The 18,544-nt window shown below is 57.0% G+C and overlaps 1 protein-coding gene across 6 annotated transcripts in view; it reads right to left on the bottom strand.

Annotated features, from left to right (window-relative positions):
- Window positions 1-643: 643 nt before the first annotated feature.
- CAPN13 (calpain 13) overlaps window positions 644-18,544 on the bottom strand; it is a 55,905-nt gene continuing 38,004 nt past the window's right edge. For 5 of the 6 annotated variants that reach the window (XM_068153710.1, XM_068153711.1, XM_068153709.1 and 2 more), the window contains 8 exons: window positions 17,416-17,473; window positions 16,366-16,433; window positions 15,371-15,439; window positions 14,257-14,335; window positions 11,258-11,374; window positions 6,071-6,126; window positions 3,892-3,944; window positions 644-3,048 (listed from right to left, as the gene is read on the bottom strand). In XM_068153710.1, coding sequence (XP_068009811.1) covers window positions 3,918-3,944; window positions 6,071-6,126; window positions 11,258-11,374; window positions 14,257-14,335; window positions 15,371-15,439; window positions 16,366-16,433; window positions 17,416-17,473 — 474 coding nt within the window. In that variant the 3' untranslated portion in view covers window positions 644-3,048; window positions 3,892-3,917. The remainder of the gene's footprint in view (window positions 3,049-3,891; window positions 3,945-6,070; window positions 6,127-11,257; window positions 11,375-14,256; window positions 14,336-15,370; window positions 15,440-16,365; window positions 16,434-17,415; window positions 17,474-18,544) is intronic. The other variant, XM_068153712.1, reaches the window with a different exon arrangement.

Below are 18,544 nucleotides of genomic sequence, written 5' to 3' on the forward strand. Positions count from 1 at the left end.
CACCCTCACAGCATTTGTCCAGGGGGAGGCAGCTGACATGCCAGCAGCTCCTCACCTGCTCTGCTGTCTGCTGCAAGCTTTCAGTGAAGCAGACACGTTTAATTGTGTGCCAAGGCAGGTCATTAGAGACAGGGATCTTTCTCTACGGACAGGCAGGGCTGCCTGCCACTGAAAGGCACTTCTGCAATCATAAGGGGAGGAAAGTCCTCCCTCCATTGTCTGCACAGAGAGTGCTAAGGCTGGTCTTGAGGAGCTGATCTCAACAGCTCAGTCTGTTCAGAGCTGGGGCTTCCACCCCACAATCATCTGCTTACACCTTGTGACTTGGCCTCACATTGTTGCCATGAGTCCCTTCAGGCTGGCTACAAGGAGCTTGTTCCCAACAAGCCTGAGCCAGCCCCAGCAGGTCCAAGGTTCTCCTGTGCTGGGGGCCCCAGAGCTGGACACAGCACTCCAGGTGCAGTCCCAGCAGAGCAGAGCAGAGGGGCAGAATCCTTCCTCTCCATCTCTGGCCACACTGCTTGTGATGCAGCCCAGGCTGCCCTTGGCCTTCTGGGCTGCCAGTGCACAGCTTCTGCCCCACCAGCACCCCCAAGTCCTTCTCTGCATCCTCCCTCAGCATGGATTGATATCGAGGGTCCCCAGCCTAGGTGCAGGACCTTGCCCTTTGCTTTATTGAACCTCGTGAGATTCTCCTCAGGCCACCTCTGCAGCCTGCCCAGGTCCCTCTGGATGGCACCCACCCCATCCTTCACCACTCAGCTTGGTGTCATCTGCAGACTTGCTGAGGGTGCCTTCATCTCACTGTGTCACTGATGAAGATGTTGAACAGCACTGCTCCCAGTACTGACCCTTGAGGGCCACCCCTTGTCAGCCAGCCCCATCTGGACATCAAGCCATTGACCACTCCCCAGTCAATCCCCTAGCCCCTGGACAGCTCACCCATCAAATCCATCTCTCCCCAGCCTAGAGAGGAGGATGTTGTGGGGGGCTGTGTCAAAGGCTTTGCAGAAACCCAGACAGATGACCTCTGTGGGTCTCCCCTTGCCCACTGAGGAAGCTACACCACTGTAGACAGCTGCTAGGTTGGGCAGACAGGATTTGTCCTTGGTGCAGCCATGCTGGCTTCTGTCTGCTGTGTGTTCAAGTACAGCTTCCAGGAGGATCTGTCCCATGGTGTTCCCAGGCACAGAGGTGGGGCTGGCAGGGCAGGAGTTTCCAGGGTCCTTCTTCTAGACTGAATCTTAGGAAGAAGTTCTCCAGTATGAGGGTGGTGAGAGACTGGCACAGGCTGCCCAGGGAGGCTGTGGATGCTCCCTCCCTGGAGGTGTTGAAGGCCAGGTTGGATGAGGCCTTGAGCAACCTGGTCTAGAGGGAGGTGTCCCTGCACTTAGCAGGGGGTTGGAGCTGGATGATCTTTAAGGTCCCTTCCAACCTAAACCATTCTGTGAATGAAGGCAGGAGCAGCACTGAGCAATCAGTTGCACAGCTGTGTCCCTTCACTGCCATAGCAGATGCAATGCAGCCCCTGATGAACTCAGACATGCCCCAAACCTTTCCTTTGTGACAATGCTCTTTATTAACACAAAGCTAAGGACACAAACAAGCAGCAACAACAGAAACCAACCACAAACCACACAGAGACTGTGGTGGTGTGGATGAATGGTGAGCAGTGTCTGCCACAAGCTATGAGCTGCTGTGAAGAGAGTGAGCTCCAGCCCTGCCTAAACCAACACTGCACTCTGCCAGGACTCTGCTTCCACCCCCCACCCCCCTCCTGATTCTGTCCTTAGTTGCAATGGGAATCAAAGAATATTTAGGGGTTAGAAGGGACCTCTAGAGATCATTGAGTGCAACCCACCTGCCAGAGCAGGAATATTGCAGGCTGGGGCTGCCCAGCTCAGGAGGGACAGGGATCTGCTGGGGAGAGTCCAACAGAGAGCTGCCAGGATGCTGAAGGGACTGCAGCACTGCCCTGTGAGGAGAGGCTGAGAGCCCTGGGGCTGTGCAGTCTGCAGAGGGGATCTGATCAATGGCTATCAATAGCTGAGGGCTGGGGGTCAGGAGGGAGGGCACAGGCTCTGCTCAGCTGCACCCTGGGATTGGACAAGGGGCAGTGGATGGAAACTGCAGCACAGGAGGTTCCAGCTCAGCATGAGGAGGAACTTCTGCACTGTGAGGGTGCCAGAGCCCTGGAGCAGGCTGCCCAGAGAGGTTGTGGAGTCTCCTGCTCTGGAGCCTTTCCAGCCCCACCTGGATGTGTTCCTGTGTGACCTGTGCTGCAGTCTCTGCTCCTGCTCTGGCAGGGGGTTGGTCTCAATGACCTCTTTGGATTCCTTCCACCCCCTCACATCCTGTGATGCTGAGATCACCCAGGGTAGGTCACACAGGAACACATCCAGGCAGGTTCATGGAGCTGTTTCTGCTTTCTGTGCACTGAGTGGCAGAGCTAACCATGCTGCTTACAGAGAGGAGTGGAGGTTAGGCTCAGCACTCCTAGCCTGCCCTATTAAATGCTATCAGCTTGCCCACAAATGTTCCTCAACATAGAGTCATGGAATCACAGAGCTGTCAGGGCTGGAAGGGAGCTCAAGGCTCAGCCAGTCCCAACCCCCTGCCATGGGCAGGGACACCTCACACCACAGCAGGTTGCTCACAGCCACCTCCAGCCTGGCTGCAAACACCTCCAGGCAGGAGGCTTCCACCACCTCCCTGGGCAGCCTGTGCCAGGCTCTCACCACCCTCATGGGGAACAACTTCTTCCTCACAGCCAATCTCAACCTCCCCACTTCTAGTTGTGCTCCATCCCCCCCAGTCCTATCCCTCCCTGACACCCTCACAAGTCCCTCCCCAGCTCCTCTTCTCTCTTCAGAGCAGGTCCAGTCGGGCTGACAAGGGACTCCTCATCTCGACCTCTGAGCACCATCAGCAATGCCCAGGGCAGTCCTGGCCTCACTCCTTCACAGTAGGTGTTTTTCAAGAAGCTTATGGATGTCTCTTCTGTGAGATGGCCTTGGGCTGTGCCGTGCTGAGGAGCAGCAAAGCCACCTAAAGGCAGAGGGAAGGAGACTCGCTCAGAGCACGGCAGCTGGAGGTCTGCCTTCGGAAAGCGCCAACGAGAAGCTCTGTCCAACAGAGTCCCTTCAGCCCGCAGCCAAGTGTCCTTCCCCCGCCTCACTCACGCTTTGTTAGGCGCCAGTTTAAAGACCCTAGTCCTCTGAGGCTCCCCTGGGATGCTTGCCCAGTGTTCAGCTGCAAGTGGCTGCTGAATTGTTCAAGTGGAAGAGCTTCTGAACAGCCCCCAGCCCCCCACGCCCCCAGGCAGAACTCCCCTCCAGCCTGCTCCGAGCAAATGATGGCCTGCAGAAGTCCTGATCAGTTTGTGAGTGATTCCCAGCAGGAGAAGCCTAAGCAGGCTGTGAATAGCATTTGCAAGCAAAGACTGAACCAAGCTGCATCCCCCCACAGCGAGGTCCTTCCAGCCTCACCTCCACCTAGTGAGAGCCTGCGGCGCAGGGGCTGGGTGCTGTGCTGTGAGTAATCTGCTGCAGCACATCAACACATCCAGACACAGCTCTGCTGTGCCAGGGGAAGGTGCTGCCTGAATACCAAGGACAGGCTTGCAAAGAACTGTGTGCAGACACAGCTCAGAGAGGGGCTGAGTGCTCCTCCTGCAGCGAGACAGCTGGGTGCAGCCAGCAGACAAGGTAGAGGAGCAGCTGGGCACAAATGCTGTGCTGGAGCCAAGGGCATGGAGCTGCCCCTGCATGGGGGCTGAGTCCACCTTGCTTTGTCCCTAGGGGAGTGTCACACCTCTCACCAGAGCTGGAGGACATGGAGTCTTTAGTCTGGGGAGGAGAAGACTGAGAGGGGATCTGATCAATGTCTTACCAGCCATGTGGAGCTCTGACATCCCTTTAGGTGTACATGACAAGAGTCAGCCACTGGGGAACGAGAAGGAGAAGTGTGTTTAGGCAGGGGTGCTGCAATAAGTGTCCAGATGTATCTTGGTACCTTCAGTCTGGAGGAGAGGAGGCTGAGGGGAGACCTCATGGCTCTCCACAGCTCCCTGAAAGGAGGCTGGAAGGAGGTCTGGGTCATTGAAAGGGAAGTTTAGGCTGGAGGGGAGGAGAAAGGTCTGCCCAGAAAGAGTAATTGGCCCTGGGGATGTGCTGCCCAGGGAGGTGGTGGAGTCCCCATCCCTGGAGGTGTTCAGGAGGGGATTGGATGTGGCACTTGGAGCCATGGTTTGGTTGTCAGGAGGGGTTGGGTGACAGGTTGGACTTGATGAGCTCTGAGGTCTATTCCAACCTGCTTCATTCTATGATTCAATCTCTTCTCCCTAGTATCAGGTGATGAGAGGAAGTGGCCTGAAATGGTGCCAGGGTTAGGTTGGAGATTAGGAAACATTTCTTTGCTGCAAGAATGGTCAGGGACTGGCAGAGGCTGCCCAGGGAGGTGGTGGAGTTCCCATCCCTGGAGGTGGCCAAGAAATGTGTGGAGATGGTGCTTTGGGCCATGGTTCAATGGCCATGGTGGTGGAGGGTTGACAGCTGGACTGGATGATGTTTGAGGTGTTCTCCAACCAAAGCAATTCCCTGAACCTATGGCCCAGTGACTGTGGTGCTCTTGTCCTGCACAGGTTAGTTCAGGGGGGTTGGAACTGCCTTTATTCCTCCTTACACTTCAGACCCAGGCACACTCCCTGTTGGTTCCTGCCCAGGATAAACCACTGCAGGAGCAGCTGCTGGGGGGGGATGGAGCTGTGTGGTTGGAGGGGACAGCAGGCTCTGGGAGTGTGGCTCTCCTGGGGACCACCCTGTGGCAACAGGGTCAGAGCCTCTGCTTGCAAACTGCTGAGGGCTTGGTCTGCAAAAATAGCTAATGAGGCACTGAACTAACCACAGAGTGTAAGCAGGAGCCAGCAGGAGTGGAAAATGTTCTTGGGGGGAAAAGAAAGGTAAACTGTCAAACAAATAACTAAACCAACCCCCAGTTCTCTGCAAGCTCTGTGCTGTCAAGGAGCAGTCCCCAGACTGATGAAAAGCAGCACTCAGGCACATCACCATGGAGCACAGCAGGAGCCTTGCTTCAGACTCACTGACATAAAGCTTGATGCATCCCCAAGCCAGCCAGATCCCCTCCAGGCTGTGCTCCCAAGACAGACAGCAGCAGCAAGCATTTGTCTGCTGATGCCTTCTCACAACCAAGATGCTTTGCAAGGCAGCATCAACAGATGGGGCAGGGAGAAATGAGGGCAGGAACTGGGGGGGGGGGTGGTTGGGTGGTGGTCTTTCCATTCACTTGCTCAAAGTCACTTTGAGCAATGCTTGCAGCCAGGACAGGCTGGCATCTGTGAGGGAAGGCTCTGTGGGTTTGGGCAGGGGTGGGCACCACTGAGCTGTGCTCACCTCCACCAGGCTGCAAGACTGGGGGCAGAGAACCTCCTTTGTAATGTGGTGTAGGTGATGCTGCTCTGGCAGGGGAGGTGGACTGGATGATCTTTCCAGCTCCCTTCCAGCCCCTGAAATGCTGTGATTCTGTGAAGCACCCAGCACCCAGCATGGGCACCCTGCCAGGCAAAACCCTGACCAGTGCTGGTGTCAGAGGCAACCCCCCAGCAACACCGAGTCACAGAACTCTCAGGGCTGGAAGGGAGCTCAAGGCTCAGCCAGCTCCAACCCCCTGCCATGGGCAGGGACACCTCACACCACAGCAGGTTGCTCACAGCCACCTCCAGCCTGGCTGCAAACACCTCCAGGCAGGAGGCTTCCACCACCTCCCTGGGCAGCCTGTGCCAGGCTCTCACCACCCTCATGGGGAACAACTTCTTCCTCACAGCCAATCTCAATCTCCCCACTTCTAGTTTTGCTCCATCCCCCCCAGTCCTATCCCCCCTGACACCCTCCAAAGTCCCTCCCCAGCTTTCTTGGAGCCCCCTGCAGACACTGGAAGGCCACAAGGAGGTCTCCTGGGAGCCTTCTCCTCTCAGACTGAGTCTATCACCATCACTGCTGCCACACACAGTGGTCCCACCTGGGCCCTGGAGAGAGGGAAGCAGCATCCTTACCTCCATGGATGTCATTGAAATTTGTGATCCTCCCTCTGCCAGGTTTTGAAATGCATCTAGGGGTAGAGCAGAGGAAATCTTACATCATGGAGAGGCAGCAGGAAAGAACACAGGCATGCACCTGAGGGGAGGCAACCTCAAGCACAAATGCAGGCTGGAGGATGAGAGGGTTGAGAGCAGCCCTGTGGAAAAGGACTTGGGGGTGCTGGTGGGGCAGAAGCTGTGCAGGAGCCAGCAGTGGGCACTGGCAGCCCAGAAGGCCAAGGGCAGCCTGGGCTGCACCAAAAGCAGTGTGGCCAGAGCTGGAGAGGAAGGATTCTGCCCCTCTGCTCTGCTCTGCTCTGCTCTGCTGAGACTGCAGCTGGAGGTCTGCCTCCAGCTCTGGGGCCCCCAGCGTACAAAGGCCATGGGCTTGCTTGTGCAGGTTCAGAGGAGGGCCACAAAGATGGTCAGAGGACTGGGACACCTCCCCTGCGAGGCCAGGCTGGGGCTGTTCAGCCTGGGGAGAAGAAGGCTCCAGGGGAGACCCTGTTGTGGCTTTCCAGTGCTTGAGGAGGGGGCCTGCAGGAAAGATGGGGAAGGATTCCTTAGTGTAGGAGGGAGGGCAGCAGTTTTAGGCTGGAAGAGGGTAGGTTTAGATTAGCTGGAAGGAAGGAATGCTTTATTGTGTGGGGGTAAGGTGCTGAAACAGGTTGCCAGGAGAGGCTGTGGATGCAGCACCCCTGGAAGTGTTGGCTGGGGCTTTGTACAGCCTGCTCTAGTGGGAGGTGTCCTTGCCCGTGGCAGGGGATGACCTCTGAGGTCTCTCCCAGCCCAAACCATTCTGTGGTTCTGTGGCAGCTGAGGAGCAGAGCTGCAGTTCCTCTGCCTGGTGCCTATCTGCTCTCTCCTCTCAGTTCTGTGCTGGGTGCCCCCTCTTGCCTTGGCCCTGAGAAGAGATCCCAACGGCAGGGCCAGCCTCTGGCAGCAGTGTGGGGACCAGGAGCTGCTCAAGGTGACTGCTTCCACCTCCTCTCATACTTGGTTGCAGCTGTACCTCCTGCCCAGTGACTGACAGGGGGATGGAGAACTAATGAAACACATCTTCCCACAGGGAACCTTCCTCCTGGTCCTCCTCCCTGCTCCCTGGCAGTGAGTGATCACAGCCTGCCCTCACGAAAGCCATTCTCCCCAAGTCATTAGTATGCCTGGAAAGCTTTTCCCAGGGACTGTAATTGCAGCTGCTGCTGCTGCTGTTGTTCAGCTGAAGTTGGAAATTAACATTGCTGAGGTTTTTTTCTGACAGAGCACTCTGCCACCAGAACCTTGAAACCCCTTCAAATATTGATATTCTCTGTGCACATCCCCACTGCAGCTTGGCTGGGAGAAGCACTCAGAGCCACAGTGTGGGGATGAAGTCAAAACACAGCACTTTGAGCTCCTTTTATTTATCTTGAAATTACTTTGCTCCTAGAAAAGTGCTGCCATAAACAGCAATGAAGAGCTGAAACACATCTGAGCCTTATCTTTGAATAATACATTTCTCCAGGAGCCTCTTTCCTGTCCTGGATGGGCAAAGAACAACAGCCAGGGTGAGATCAGAGAGGCACAGAGCTGTCAGGGCTGGAAGGGAGCTCAAGGATCAGCCAGCCCCAAACCCCTGCCACGGGCAGGGACACCTCACACCACAGCAGGTTGCTCACAGCCACCTCCAGCCTGGCTGCAAACACCTCCAGGCAGGAGGCTGCCACCACCTCCCTGGGCAACCTGTGCCAGGCTCTCACCACCCTCCTGGGCAACAACTTCTTCCTCACAGCCAATCTCAATCTCCCCACTTCTAGTTCTGCTCCATCCCCCCCAGTCCTATCCCTCCCTGACACCCTCACAAGTCCCTCCCCAGCTTTCTTGCAGCCCCCTGCAGATCCTGGAAGGCCACAATGAGGTCTCCTGGGAGCCTTCTGCTCTCCAGCCTGCACAACCCCAACTCCCTCAGTCTGTGCTCACAGCAGAGCAGCTCCAGCCCTCTGCTCATCCTCCTGGCCCTGCTCTGGACACCTTCCAGCACCTCCAGGTCCTTCCTCTAGTGGGGTCTCCAGAACTGGACACAGAGCTGCAGGTGGGTTTTAGAATGAATGTTTTGAAACCTGCCCAGCTTTAAGCAAGAGTGCCAGGCTGTTAGGAGGGTGTGGGAGCAGGGCAGGAGGGCACATTGCTTCTGTGCCCCTAGGGAGGGCTACCTGCAGAAGGCAGAGCAGAGGGAAGCAGAGAGCAAAGCTGGCACAAGGAAGCAGCCCCAGCCTGCACTGCTCTGAAGAAAGGCACAGCAGGAGGGAGCCCCCAGGCTGCACCCAGCTGCTTGTCAGGGTTCTGTTTACAGGGCTGGGCTTGCACCCTGCAGTCTTCCTGGCACCAAATGGCAGCACTGAAGCTGTCTCCTGTGGGCAGAGCTAAGTGCCCCTTCACTGCTCCATTAACTCCAGTTGAATAGGGCTGGCAAAGGAGCTGGCTGCTTTTGGTCTGGGGCTCATCTCTGGCTATCTTCAGAGGAGATGAGTAATGATTTAATGGGGCTGACTTTATCTCCCCTGCTGCATCCACATAAAGGTAGGCTGCCTTTCATTCCCACTTGGCACCCTTATCTTCCCCTCTAGCATTCCTCTCCACAATGACCTGAACAGCCTGAGAAATGTATTCCCCTGTAACACCTGCTGGAAAGTGGGAAATGAGAGCTGAGAGCCTTTTAAGGTTGATTGATCCATGGGATGGTGTAGGTTGGAAGGGACCTTAAAGATCATCCAGGTCCAACCCCCTGCCACAGACAGGGACACCTGCCCCCAGCCCAGGTTGCTCAGGGCCTCATCCAGCCTGGCCTTGAGCACCTCCAGGGAGGGAGCAGCCACAGCCTCCCTGGGCAGCCTGTGCCAGGCTCTCACCACCCTCACTGGAAAGGATTCCTTCCTCATCTCCAGTCTCAATCTGCCCTCCTCAAGCTTCAGTCCATTCCCTCTCATCCTATCATCATAAGCCCTTGTCAAAAGTCCCTCCCCAGCTTTCCTGTAGCCTCCTGCAGGCACTGGAAGGCTGCTCCAAGGTCTTCCCAGAGCCTTCTCTTCTTCAGGCTGAACAGCTCCAGCTCTTGCAGCCTGCCCCCACAGGGGAGGTTCTCCAGCCCTGCTTTGTGGCCCTGCTCCAGCAGTTCTGTGTCCCTCTACTGCTGGGGGGCACCAGAGCTGGAGGCAGTGCTGCAGGGGGGGTCTCAGCAGAGCAGAGGGGCAGAATCCCCTCCCTGTGCTGCTGCTTTGGGTGCAGCTCAGCACACAGCTGCCTGCTGGGCTGCCAGGGACCACTGCTGGCTCCTGGGGAGTTTCTCATCAGCCCCCAAGTCCTTCTCCTCCAGACTGCTCTCAGGCCACTCCTCACCCAGCCTGGATTTGTGCTTGGGATGAAACTCTCAGAGATTCCTTTCCACAGGGATGCAAAGGAGTTGGCTTCACGTGGACACTTGCAATACAAGAGGAAAACAAATCCATGGTACTAATTCTGGCACAGGACTTTCCCTCTGGAGGAGGTGGTGTGTGTAGCAACCAGCCCTAAATGGGTGTTTACAAGTTATCTGTTTTGGTAATGAAAAGCATTAGTGCCAGGAGATGCTCTGACTTTCTGAGCTGCTTGAAATGGGATTCCAGGCAGTGCCACCCAGGCAGATCCACTGACCATAAAAACAGCAGTGGGAAGAGCACAGGGGAGGAGCTGAAAACACTTTGTGTGTTGTTTGGGTTTCCTTTTTTCCATGAGCTCATCCCAGAGATGAGCTAAATTGCTGCAGCAATGCTCTGGCACGTGGGCAGCAATTGCTGGCTGTAGCTGCCAGGATCTGCAGTCCAAATGCTTGTCATTAGAGTGGTAAATACAATGCCTGTGCAGACCAGGATCCCATTTACTTGCAGGCAAAGGCTTATTTACAGGCACTCTGGCCTTGCAGCTGCCAGGCTGGGTGCAGCACAGGGCATGAGTTTGTTTATCCACTGAGGAGCGTCTCAGATCCACCAACGAACTGAAGAGAGCTCTGCTGAAGGTGGTGAAAAGACAACAACCAGCCCCAACCACAACAGAGCACCACACCACCTCACAGCTAGCCACAGCAAAGCACCTCCCCTGCTGCATTTCAGGGCTTCTCTGGCTTCTAACCCAAAGACCTCACTTCTGACCCAAACAGAAAGCCTTCCACTTGAGATATGTTGCCTCCTTCCTCCTTCCTCTTCTCTGGGCCTAAATGCCTGCAGCCTCCCCTCAGTGGTACCAGCAGCTCCTCACCACCCTGCAGGAAGCTCTCACAGAATCACAGCATTAACCAGGCTGGAAAAGCCCTCAGAGATCATCCAGGCCAAGCTGTCACCCAGCACCATCTGATCAGCTCAGCCATGGCACCAAGGGCCTCATCCAGGCTCTTCCCAAACACCTCCAGGGATGGGGACTCCACCTCCTCCCTGGGCAGCACATCCCCAGGGCCAATCTCTCTTGCTGGGAAGAACTTCCTAACACCCAGCCTGGTTTGGAATCATAGAATCACAGAAACAGTTCTGGGCCCCTCCTCAATTTAAGAAAGATGTTGAGCTGCTGGAAGGTGTCCAGAGAAGGGCAACAAAGCTGGGGAGGGGTCTGGGGCACAGCCCTGTGAGGAGAGGCTGAGGGAGCTGGGGTTGCTTAGCCTGGAGAAGAGGAGGCTCAGGGGAGACCTTCTTGCTCTCTGCAACTCCCTGAAGGGAGGTTGTAGCCAGGTGGGGGCTGGTCTCTTCTCCCAGGCACCCAGCACCAGAACAAGAGGACACAGTCTCAAGCTGTGCCAGGGGAGGTTTAGGCTGGAGGTTAGAAAGAAATTCTTCCCAGCAAGAGAGATTGGTCCTGGGGATGTGCTGCCCAGGGAGGTGGTGGAGTCCCCATCCCTGGAGGTGTTTAGGAAGAGCCTGGCTGAGGCACTGGGTGCCATGGTCTGGTTGATCAGTTAGGGTTGGGTGATTGTTTGGACTGGGAGGCCCCTTCCAGCCCGGCTGATGCTGTGACAGAATCACTCCAGTGGGATGACTCAGTCATTCCTTTCCCTTCTGCATCCAGTGGCAATTTCTTTACATCCCACCACATCTGGCTCAAGATCTGTGGAAGACTCTCTCCCCTCCAGCTGCCCCGCAGCCCCCCGGGTCTGGGACTCACAGGTCATGGTGTGGAGGCGCAGCAGGCAGCAGCAGAAGTCGGAGAAGCCAACCCTGCCGGCGGTGTCACCGTAGCGCAGCACCAGCAGCCGCAGCAGCTGCTCGTCGACGGCCAGGCCTGGGGAGGGCAGAGGAAGGACCGGGGTGGGGACATGCTGCAGCAGGAGGGACCAGCTCTGGTGGCCTTGCAGAGGTGCTGAGGCCCTGCCTCTCATGCCAGAATCACAGAATGTGAGGGGCTGGAAGGGACCCTGAGACATCATCCAGTCCAACCCCCCTGCCAGAGCAGCATCACCCAGAGCAGCTCACACAGGGACACATCCAGGTGGGGTTTGAATGTCTCCAGAGAGGGAGACTCCACAGCCCCCCTGGGCAGCCTGCTCCAGGGCTCTGTCACCCTCACAGGGAAAATCCTTTCCTCCTGTTCCCATGGCACTTCCTCTGCCTCAGCTTCCACCACTGCCCCTTGTGCTGGCACTGGGCATCCCCCAGCAGAGCCTGGCTCCAGCCTCTGGGCACTCACCCTGCACAGCCTTATCAACATGAGTGAGGTCACCTCTCAGTCTCTTCCAAGCTAAAGGGACCCAGCTCCCTCAGGCTCTCCTCATGAGGAAGATGTTCCAGTCCCTTAACCATGTTTGTGGCTCTGTGCTGGACTCTCTCAAGCAGTTCCCTGAGGTCCTTCTTGATCTGAGGGTCCCAGAACTGGACACTATTCCAGATGCAGCCTCACCAGGGCAGAGGAGGTGGGGAGGAGAACCTCTCTGGACCTACTCACCACAGCCCTTCTAATCCACCCCAGGATGCCATTGGCCTTCTTGGCCACCAGAGCACACTGCTGGCCCTTTCATCCCTTCAAAAAGCTTCTCTGGGTTTGGCTGCCAGGACCTTCTCAATGTACAGTTTTCCTCCTAGTTTTACACTCTAGTGCCTTGCTTACAGCAGGGACCTGGCAGCAAATCCTTTGCCATTTGGCACAGGAGTCCTTGTGCTCCTCAGGCAGCTGCTAATCACAGAGACATTCAGGCTGGAACAGAGCCTCAGCATCACCAAGTCCAGCCCAGAGCCCTCCTCTGCAAGGCTCACCCCTGAGCCAGAGCCCCAAGCACCACATCCAAACCACCTTCAAACACATCCAGGCTTGGGGACTCCACCACCTCCCTGGGCAGCACATTCCAGTCCCTGACCACTCCTGCTGGGAAAATGCTTCCTACTGTCCAGTCTAAACCTCCCCAGTCACAGCTTGAGACCTTTCCCTCTGGTTCTGTCACTAATCACCTGGGAGAAGAGACCAGCAGCAGCCTCTCCACAAGCTCCTCTCAGCAGCCACAACAAAACCCTGACCCATCCAGCCCCTGAGCTGGGGCTTGCACAGACAGCAATTCTGCATCAGGGTCCTCCTGGGGGCAAGAGCCCTCCAAGCTCCAGCCAGCCACACGGCCCCCTCTCCACCGTAGGAGGAGAACATCGCTCCCTGGGAGCTGCATGTGGTGCACAAAATCGCTGGAGAGGTGACCCATCCGAAACGCTTCCCTCGAAGGAAGGGTTCCCAGGCTCCCACGGCAGGTTTCAGCCTTCGTGCAGCCAACAGAGGTCAGTGCAAACCAAACCAATGTCTGCCGCTGGAGCTCTGCTTGCAGGCTGTCCCTGCCCTGGAGAGAGAAGCTGCAGGGGCTGCTCCTTGCTGCTTTCCTCTCTTGGATCCCCTGCCCATGGCCTGCAGACACTGTGGCTAAGCCACTCTGCCGGCTCTGGCCAGTGCCACAAGGCTGGGGAGGGGTCTGGAGCACAGCCCTGTGAGGAGAGGCTGAGGGAGCTGGGGTTGCTTAGCCTGCAGAAGAGGAGGCTCAGGGGAGACCTTCTTGCTCTCTGCAACTCCCTGCAGGGAGGTTGTAGCCAGGTGGGGGTTGGTCTTTTCTCCCAGGCAGCCAGCACCAGAACAAGAGGACACAGTCTCAAGCTGTGCCAGGGGAGGTTCAGGCTGGATGTTAGGAAGTTCTTCCCAGACAGAGAGATTGGCCCTTGGGATGTGCTGCCCAGGGAGGTGGTGGAGTCCCCATCCCTGGAGGTGTTTAGGAAGAGCCTGGATGAGGCCCTTGGAGCCATGGTTTAGCTGATGGGATGGGGTTGGGTGATAGGTTGGACTTGATGATCTTGGAGGTCTCTTCCAAGCTGGCTGATCCTGTGATTCTCTGCATCTCTCTGCTGGCTCCCCACATGCACCACAAGGGAGCTCTCCCTGCAGTGAGCTCTCTGTCCCAGTGCCCTAAAGCAGAGCAAACCTCTGGGCAGAGCTGTGTCCTAATTAGCAGCTCTACAATCCCAGGCACTGGGCTGCATCAAACCCAGCAGGAGAAGGGAGGGGATTCTGCCCCTCCACTCTGCTCTTGTGAGACCCCAGCCGGAGCACTGCATCCAGCTCTGATGGCCCCGGGATAGGAAAGACTTGGAGCTGCAGGAGGGGGGCCAGAGGAGGCCACAAAGATGATCAAAGGCTGGAGAACCTCCCCTATGGGGACAGGCTGAGAGAGCTGGGGCTGTGCAGCCTGGAGAAGAGAAGGCTCTGGGGAGACCTTAGAGCAGCCTCACAGTACCTGAAAGGGGCTACAAGAAAGCCAAGGAGGGACTAACTGCAAGGGCTTCTAGTGCCAGGATGAGGGGAAATGGATTGAAGCCTGAGCAGGGCAGACTGAGACTGGGGATGAGGAAGGAATCCTTTCCAGTGAGGGTGGTGAGACTCTGGCACAGGCTGCCCAGGGAGGCTGTGGGTGCCTCCTCCCTGGGGGTGTTCCAGGCCAGGCTGGATGAGGCCCTGAGCAGCCTGGGCTGGGGGGAGGTGTCCCTGCCCATGGCAGGGGGCTGGGACTGGATAGTAACCTTCCAACCCAAGCCAGTCTGTGATTCTCCCTGAAGCTCTCTTTTCTTTCCTCTCTCTTTTCCAGCCTTTCCTTCCCCGCCAGAGGGACAAGCAAGGGAGCTGCTCAGCACCTGTGGACATACCTGCCATCTGTATTGCTCTCTTCAGTTCAGACACATCAAGGAATCCAGAATGAGTTCTGTCTGCCCTGCTGAAAACATCCTGCAAAACAAGACCAGGGAGAAGGCAGATTTCAAGCCCACATGAGCATCCCTCAGGTTCACCTCTGGGTCTGTTTATGCTTTCCCTCCTTAACAAACAGGCTGCAAAGAAGCTCAGGAGGGGGCACAGGGAGCCCATGATAAGGCAGAGCCCTCTCCAGGGGGCTCAGAGAGTGTGCTACTGGGCAAAGCATCCCACAGGTCTGGGGGGGTGGAAGCCTTTCCTGCTCACTCTCTCACACCTGCACTGATAAAAGCCACATTGTCTACAGCCCCTGCAAGGAGCCAGGAGTCCTGAATCCCACAACGCTGTGGGGTCATCTTTCCCAACTCAGTGCAAATCCCACCAGCCACAGCTGGGGTGCTGCTAGATGGGCAGCTGAGACTCTGTGTGCTAGGAGGCTTCCCAGGAGGGATGAAGAGAAGCCAAGTCCACCCCGCCCTGAGGCTTCAGGAAGCCTTCCTGTCCTGCACCAGGAGAGAGGGAGAGGAATCATGCTCTAGTGGAGGGGGAGGATTTGATGACCTTCCAAGATCCCTCCTTGTGATTCAGTGACCTGGCTCTGAATTCAGGTGGGACCCCAAATGCCAGGCTGCTGCCCTCAGCCTAATGCTCAGCCTGCAGCAGAGACCTTTCTCCCAGATAAATTCCCTTGGCCCCAAGCATTTCCACTCCAAACTGCAGCAGCCAGGAGGTGACAGCTTTTGGATGACCACTGAGGAACTCCTTCCAACCACAGAAGGCTTCTAAAAGAGAAGCTGCCAGTGGTGGCACAGGGAGAGATTCCATCCAGTCTGAGCCTCAGTGCCCTTCCTGCCCTGCCCCACTTGCCCCTCACCATCCCCTGCACTCGAGACCCTCGGCTGCTGGTTTGCAGCACTTCCACCACACACTGCTGCTTCCCGAGGGCCCAGCCTTTGCCTGAGAGGATGAAAGGCTGATCTGCTGAGCATGGAGCCTTTGCAAAGCCTTTCCTCACAGAGCATCTGCAGCCTGCTGCTGAAGAGCCCAGAAGAGAGAGCAGCCCTCCTGTACCAGGTACTCGGTGAGGCTTCGCCAGAGGCTCCTGAACTCCTGCAGCGTCAGGCGGCCGTTGGAGTGGAGCTGTGGGCTTGGGTAAGGACTCAACAGCTCAGGAGAGCTCAGCCTGGCTGCCTCTGCTCCCCAGGAGGCTGCCTGCACACAGGGGCAGACACAAGAGCCTCTGCCTGAGCTTCTGTGTCGAGAACACCAAGAGCTTCCCTATTCAATCTGCAGAAGAGAAGGCTCCAAGGAGACCTCGTTGTGGCCTTCCAGGAGCTGCAGGGGGCTACAAGGCTCCAGGATCCCTTTGGGTCCCTTCCAGCCCCTAACATCCTGGGATCCTGTCTTCAAGGAGCCTTCTTGTCCTGCAGTGGCCAGCAATGCTTTGTGATGGTTGTCTTAACAGCCACAAGACTTTGTGACACATCTACCCAAGGAAGGCAGAGTGGAAAGGGTGGTTGGGCTGCCAAGCAAGTGCCTGGGGTTTGGCAGTGCCAGCCCTCCCTCTGGCAGCAGCTTTGGCTGGCACCAGAGACACTGTGGCTGCAGCCATGATGGAGAGCAGAGCTATGCCTGAGCTCTGGGCTGCTCCTCACCCTGCACTTTGCCTGGGCCCTGCACCCAAAGGTGAAGCTTAGCCAAGCCCTGGGCCCTGCACCCAAAGGTGAAGCTTAGCCAAGCCCTGGGCCCTGCACCCAAAGGTGAAGCTTAGCCAAGCCCTGGGCCCTGCACCCAAAGGTGAAGCTTAGCCATGCCCTGGGCCCTGCATGGGGGGAAGATGAAGGCAAAGAGCTAGCTGATGGCAGAGGGCTGATCCTCACCTCTCAGCAGGGACACCAGAGCCAGGGCTTGCGTGGCCAAGTCCTGCAAACTCTGTGGCAGTATTTATGGAGGATTTGGGCTAATATTTGTTTTCAGGTTCTTACACTGGCATGCTCAGCTCAGCCATAACTCAAGGCAGGGATGGGCAGCACCAGGCAAGTTTATTGCTTCTGCTGAAAGGATACATCCATCAGAGCCAAAATGCCTCTGCACGAGTCGAAGCTGAATCTTCCTCCCAGGCTGGTCACCTCATCTGCAAGGGTTGAGGAAACAGGAGGAGTTAGCAAGGACAAGAGGGCTGACAGAGGCACCAGGTCACCATGCAGGGGGAAGGAGGACACTGCCCTGAAGCCTCACACAGCTAAAAAGCCCCAGATCTGTCTCAGGTGCTCAAACAAGCAGCAGGGACTGTGTGCCAGGCTGAGGGCCACTGAGGCTGTCTGATGAGTCTCAGACATCTCCACCTCCACTGCTCCCTTCCCCAGGCACAAGTGTCCTGTTTGGGCTCTCAGGTAGCTACTCTGCACAGTCTCTGCCCCTCTCCCTGCCCTGCTGCAAACTCTTCCCTCTTGAAATAAGGGTAAGGGCAATGACAGTGACGAGAGAGGCCACTGACAGTCAGTTCTAAGAGTTCTGAGCCTTGTGCATGAGTGAGTTGGCTCAAGCCCTCTGGCTGGGCAAGTTGGGAGTGCTGGGAGATGCCAAAAGCCAGCAATGCAGGCCAGGGCTGAACTGGGAGAAGCTGGGTGACAGTGGGCAGAGCAGCAGGCACAGCTCCCTGGGGTGCTCATCGGTGCAGCCCAGCCAGGGACTGAGCTCCTGCTGCAGCTGGTGGGGCACAGAGCAAGAGATGCTCCTGGGGGTGCAGGGACAGCCAGCAGAGCAGCATGGGGGAGGGCAGGGCTGAGCAGCAGAGGCTATCCCTTGGCAGAACGGGGAGGAGAAGGGCAGGGTGGACATCAGCCCTCCCGGCTTTGCTGATGGCCATGCATCAGCGTCAGCTCCGGGTGGTATTGCCCTCCCATCTAAACACGGCTTCGAATGTCCTTAAAGAAACAAACCCGAACTGCTGTGAGTGTAAAGCAGCCTCGGGGAGGCACTTCTCACTCTGCAAGGCATAACAGTGCAGTCAGCCAGGCTGAGGATCTGGGGGGAGCACCACTAAATCCTCTGGTTTACACTGGACTAAGGCCAGAGGAGCACCGAAGGCAGAAGCTGGGCTGTGGAAGCTTTACCTTGCAGGATCACCTCATTGAGCAGCTGCTGCAGCTGCAAGGCATCGAGACCAGAGTCCTAATGCAGGGCAGAATGCAAAGAGAGGCTTGTGAGCATAAAGCTTTGCTCCTCTGTCACTCCTGCCCAAAATGTTTCCCCTCATAGCATCACAGTATCAGTCAGGGTTGGAAGGGACCACAAGGATCATCCAGCTCCAACCCCCCTGCCATGGGCAGGGACACCCCACACTAGATCAGCCTGGCCACAGCCTCAGCCAGCCTGGGCTTAAACACCTCCAGGGACAGGGCCCCAACCACCTCCCTGCACAACCCATTCCAGGGCTTCACCACTCTCATGGGGAAGAACTTCCTCCTCCCCTCCAGCCTCAATCTCCCCACCTCCAGCTTCATTCCATTCCCCCCAGTCCTATCACTCCCTGAGATCCTGAGCAGTCCCTCCCCAGCCTTCCTGTAGCCCCCTGCAGATCCTGGAAGGCCACAATGAGGTCACCTGGGAGCCTTCTCCTCTCCAGACTGAACAGCCCCAACTCCTTCAGTCTGTCCTCACAGCAGAGCTGCTCCAGCCCTCTGATCATCCCCAGTGGCAGAAGAAGGACATCTGCTTCTAGCAGAGGACCAGCAGCAAGCCCTTGGAACCATCAAAGCCCTCCACAGTGCTGGACCACCCCTGATCCTTCCCTGCAGGGGTCTGCAGGGGAGACGCAGCTGCTGCCCTCACCATGGGCTGTTTTCAGCAGCTGGCTGACTCCACCAGCCCCTAGCTGGGGAGCTGCGGGTGGGCTGAGAGTACAGGCACTGCTGCCTCGCTCCCCTCAGAGCCAGCCTGCCTGCCTCCTGGGACGTTGCCAGGGCACTCAGCACTCGGGCTGTGCTCGTTTGCACCTCCATGCACAGATAACAGCATAAACTGCCGCGGTGCAAAGGCTTTTGGCAGGCAGATTTCTGCCCCCTCCCCCTGCCCCGGCTCAGCCTGAAGCTCTGTGTCACACTTTATTAACCATTGAGAGCATCTCCATGAACACAGAGCTTTGGCCCTGAAAGAACAGGAGTCAGTGACTCAGAAGGGGCTGACTGATGGCTGGTTACCCAGTGCCACCAGGGCAAAAGGAGAATGATGCTGATGGGAAGG

This window comes from Melanerpes formicivorus, unplaced genomic scaffold (assembly GCF_026170545.1).
Source record: "Melanerpes formicivorus ecotype bairdi unplaced genomic scaffold, bMelFor1.0.p_v2 SCAF_26, whole genome shotgun sequence".
NCBI classification, from domain to species: domain Eukaryota; kingdom Metazoa; phylum Chordata; class Aves; order Piciformes; family Picidae; genus Melanerpes; species Melanerpes formicivorus.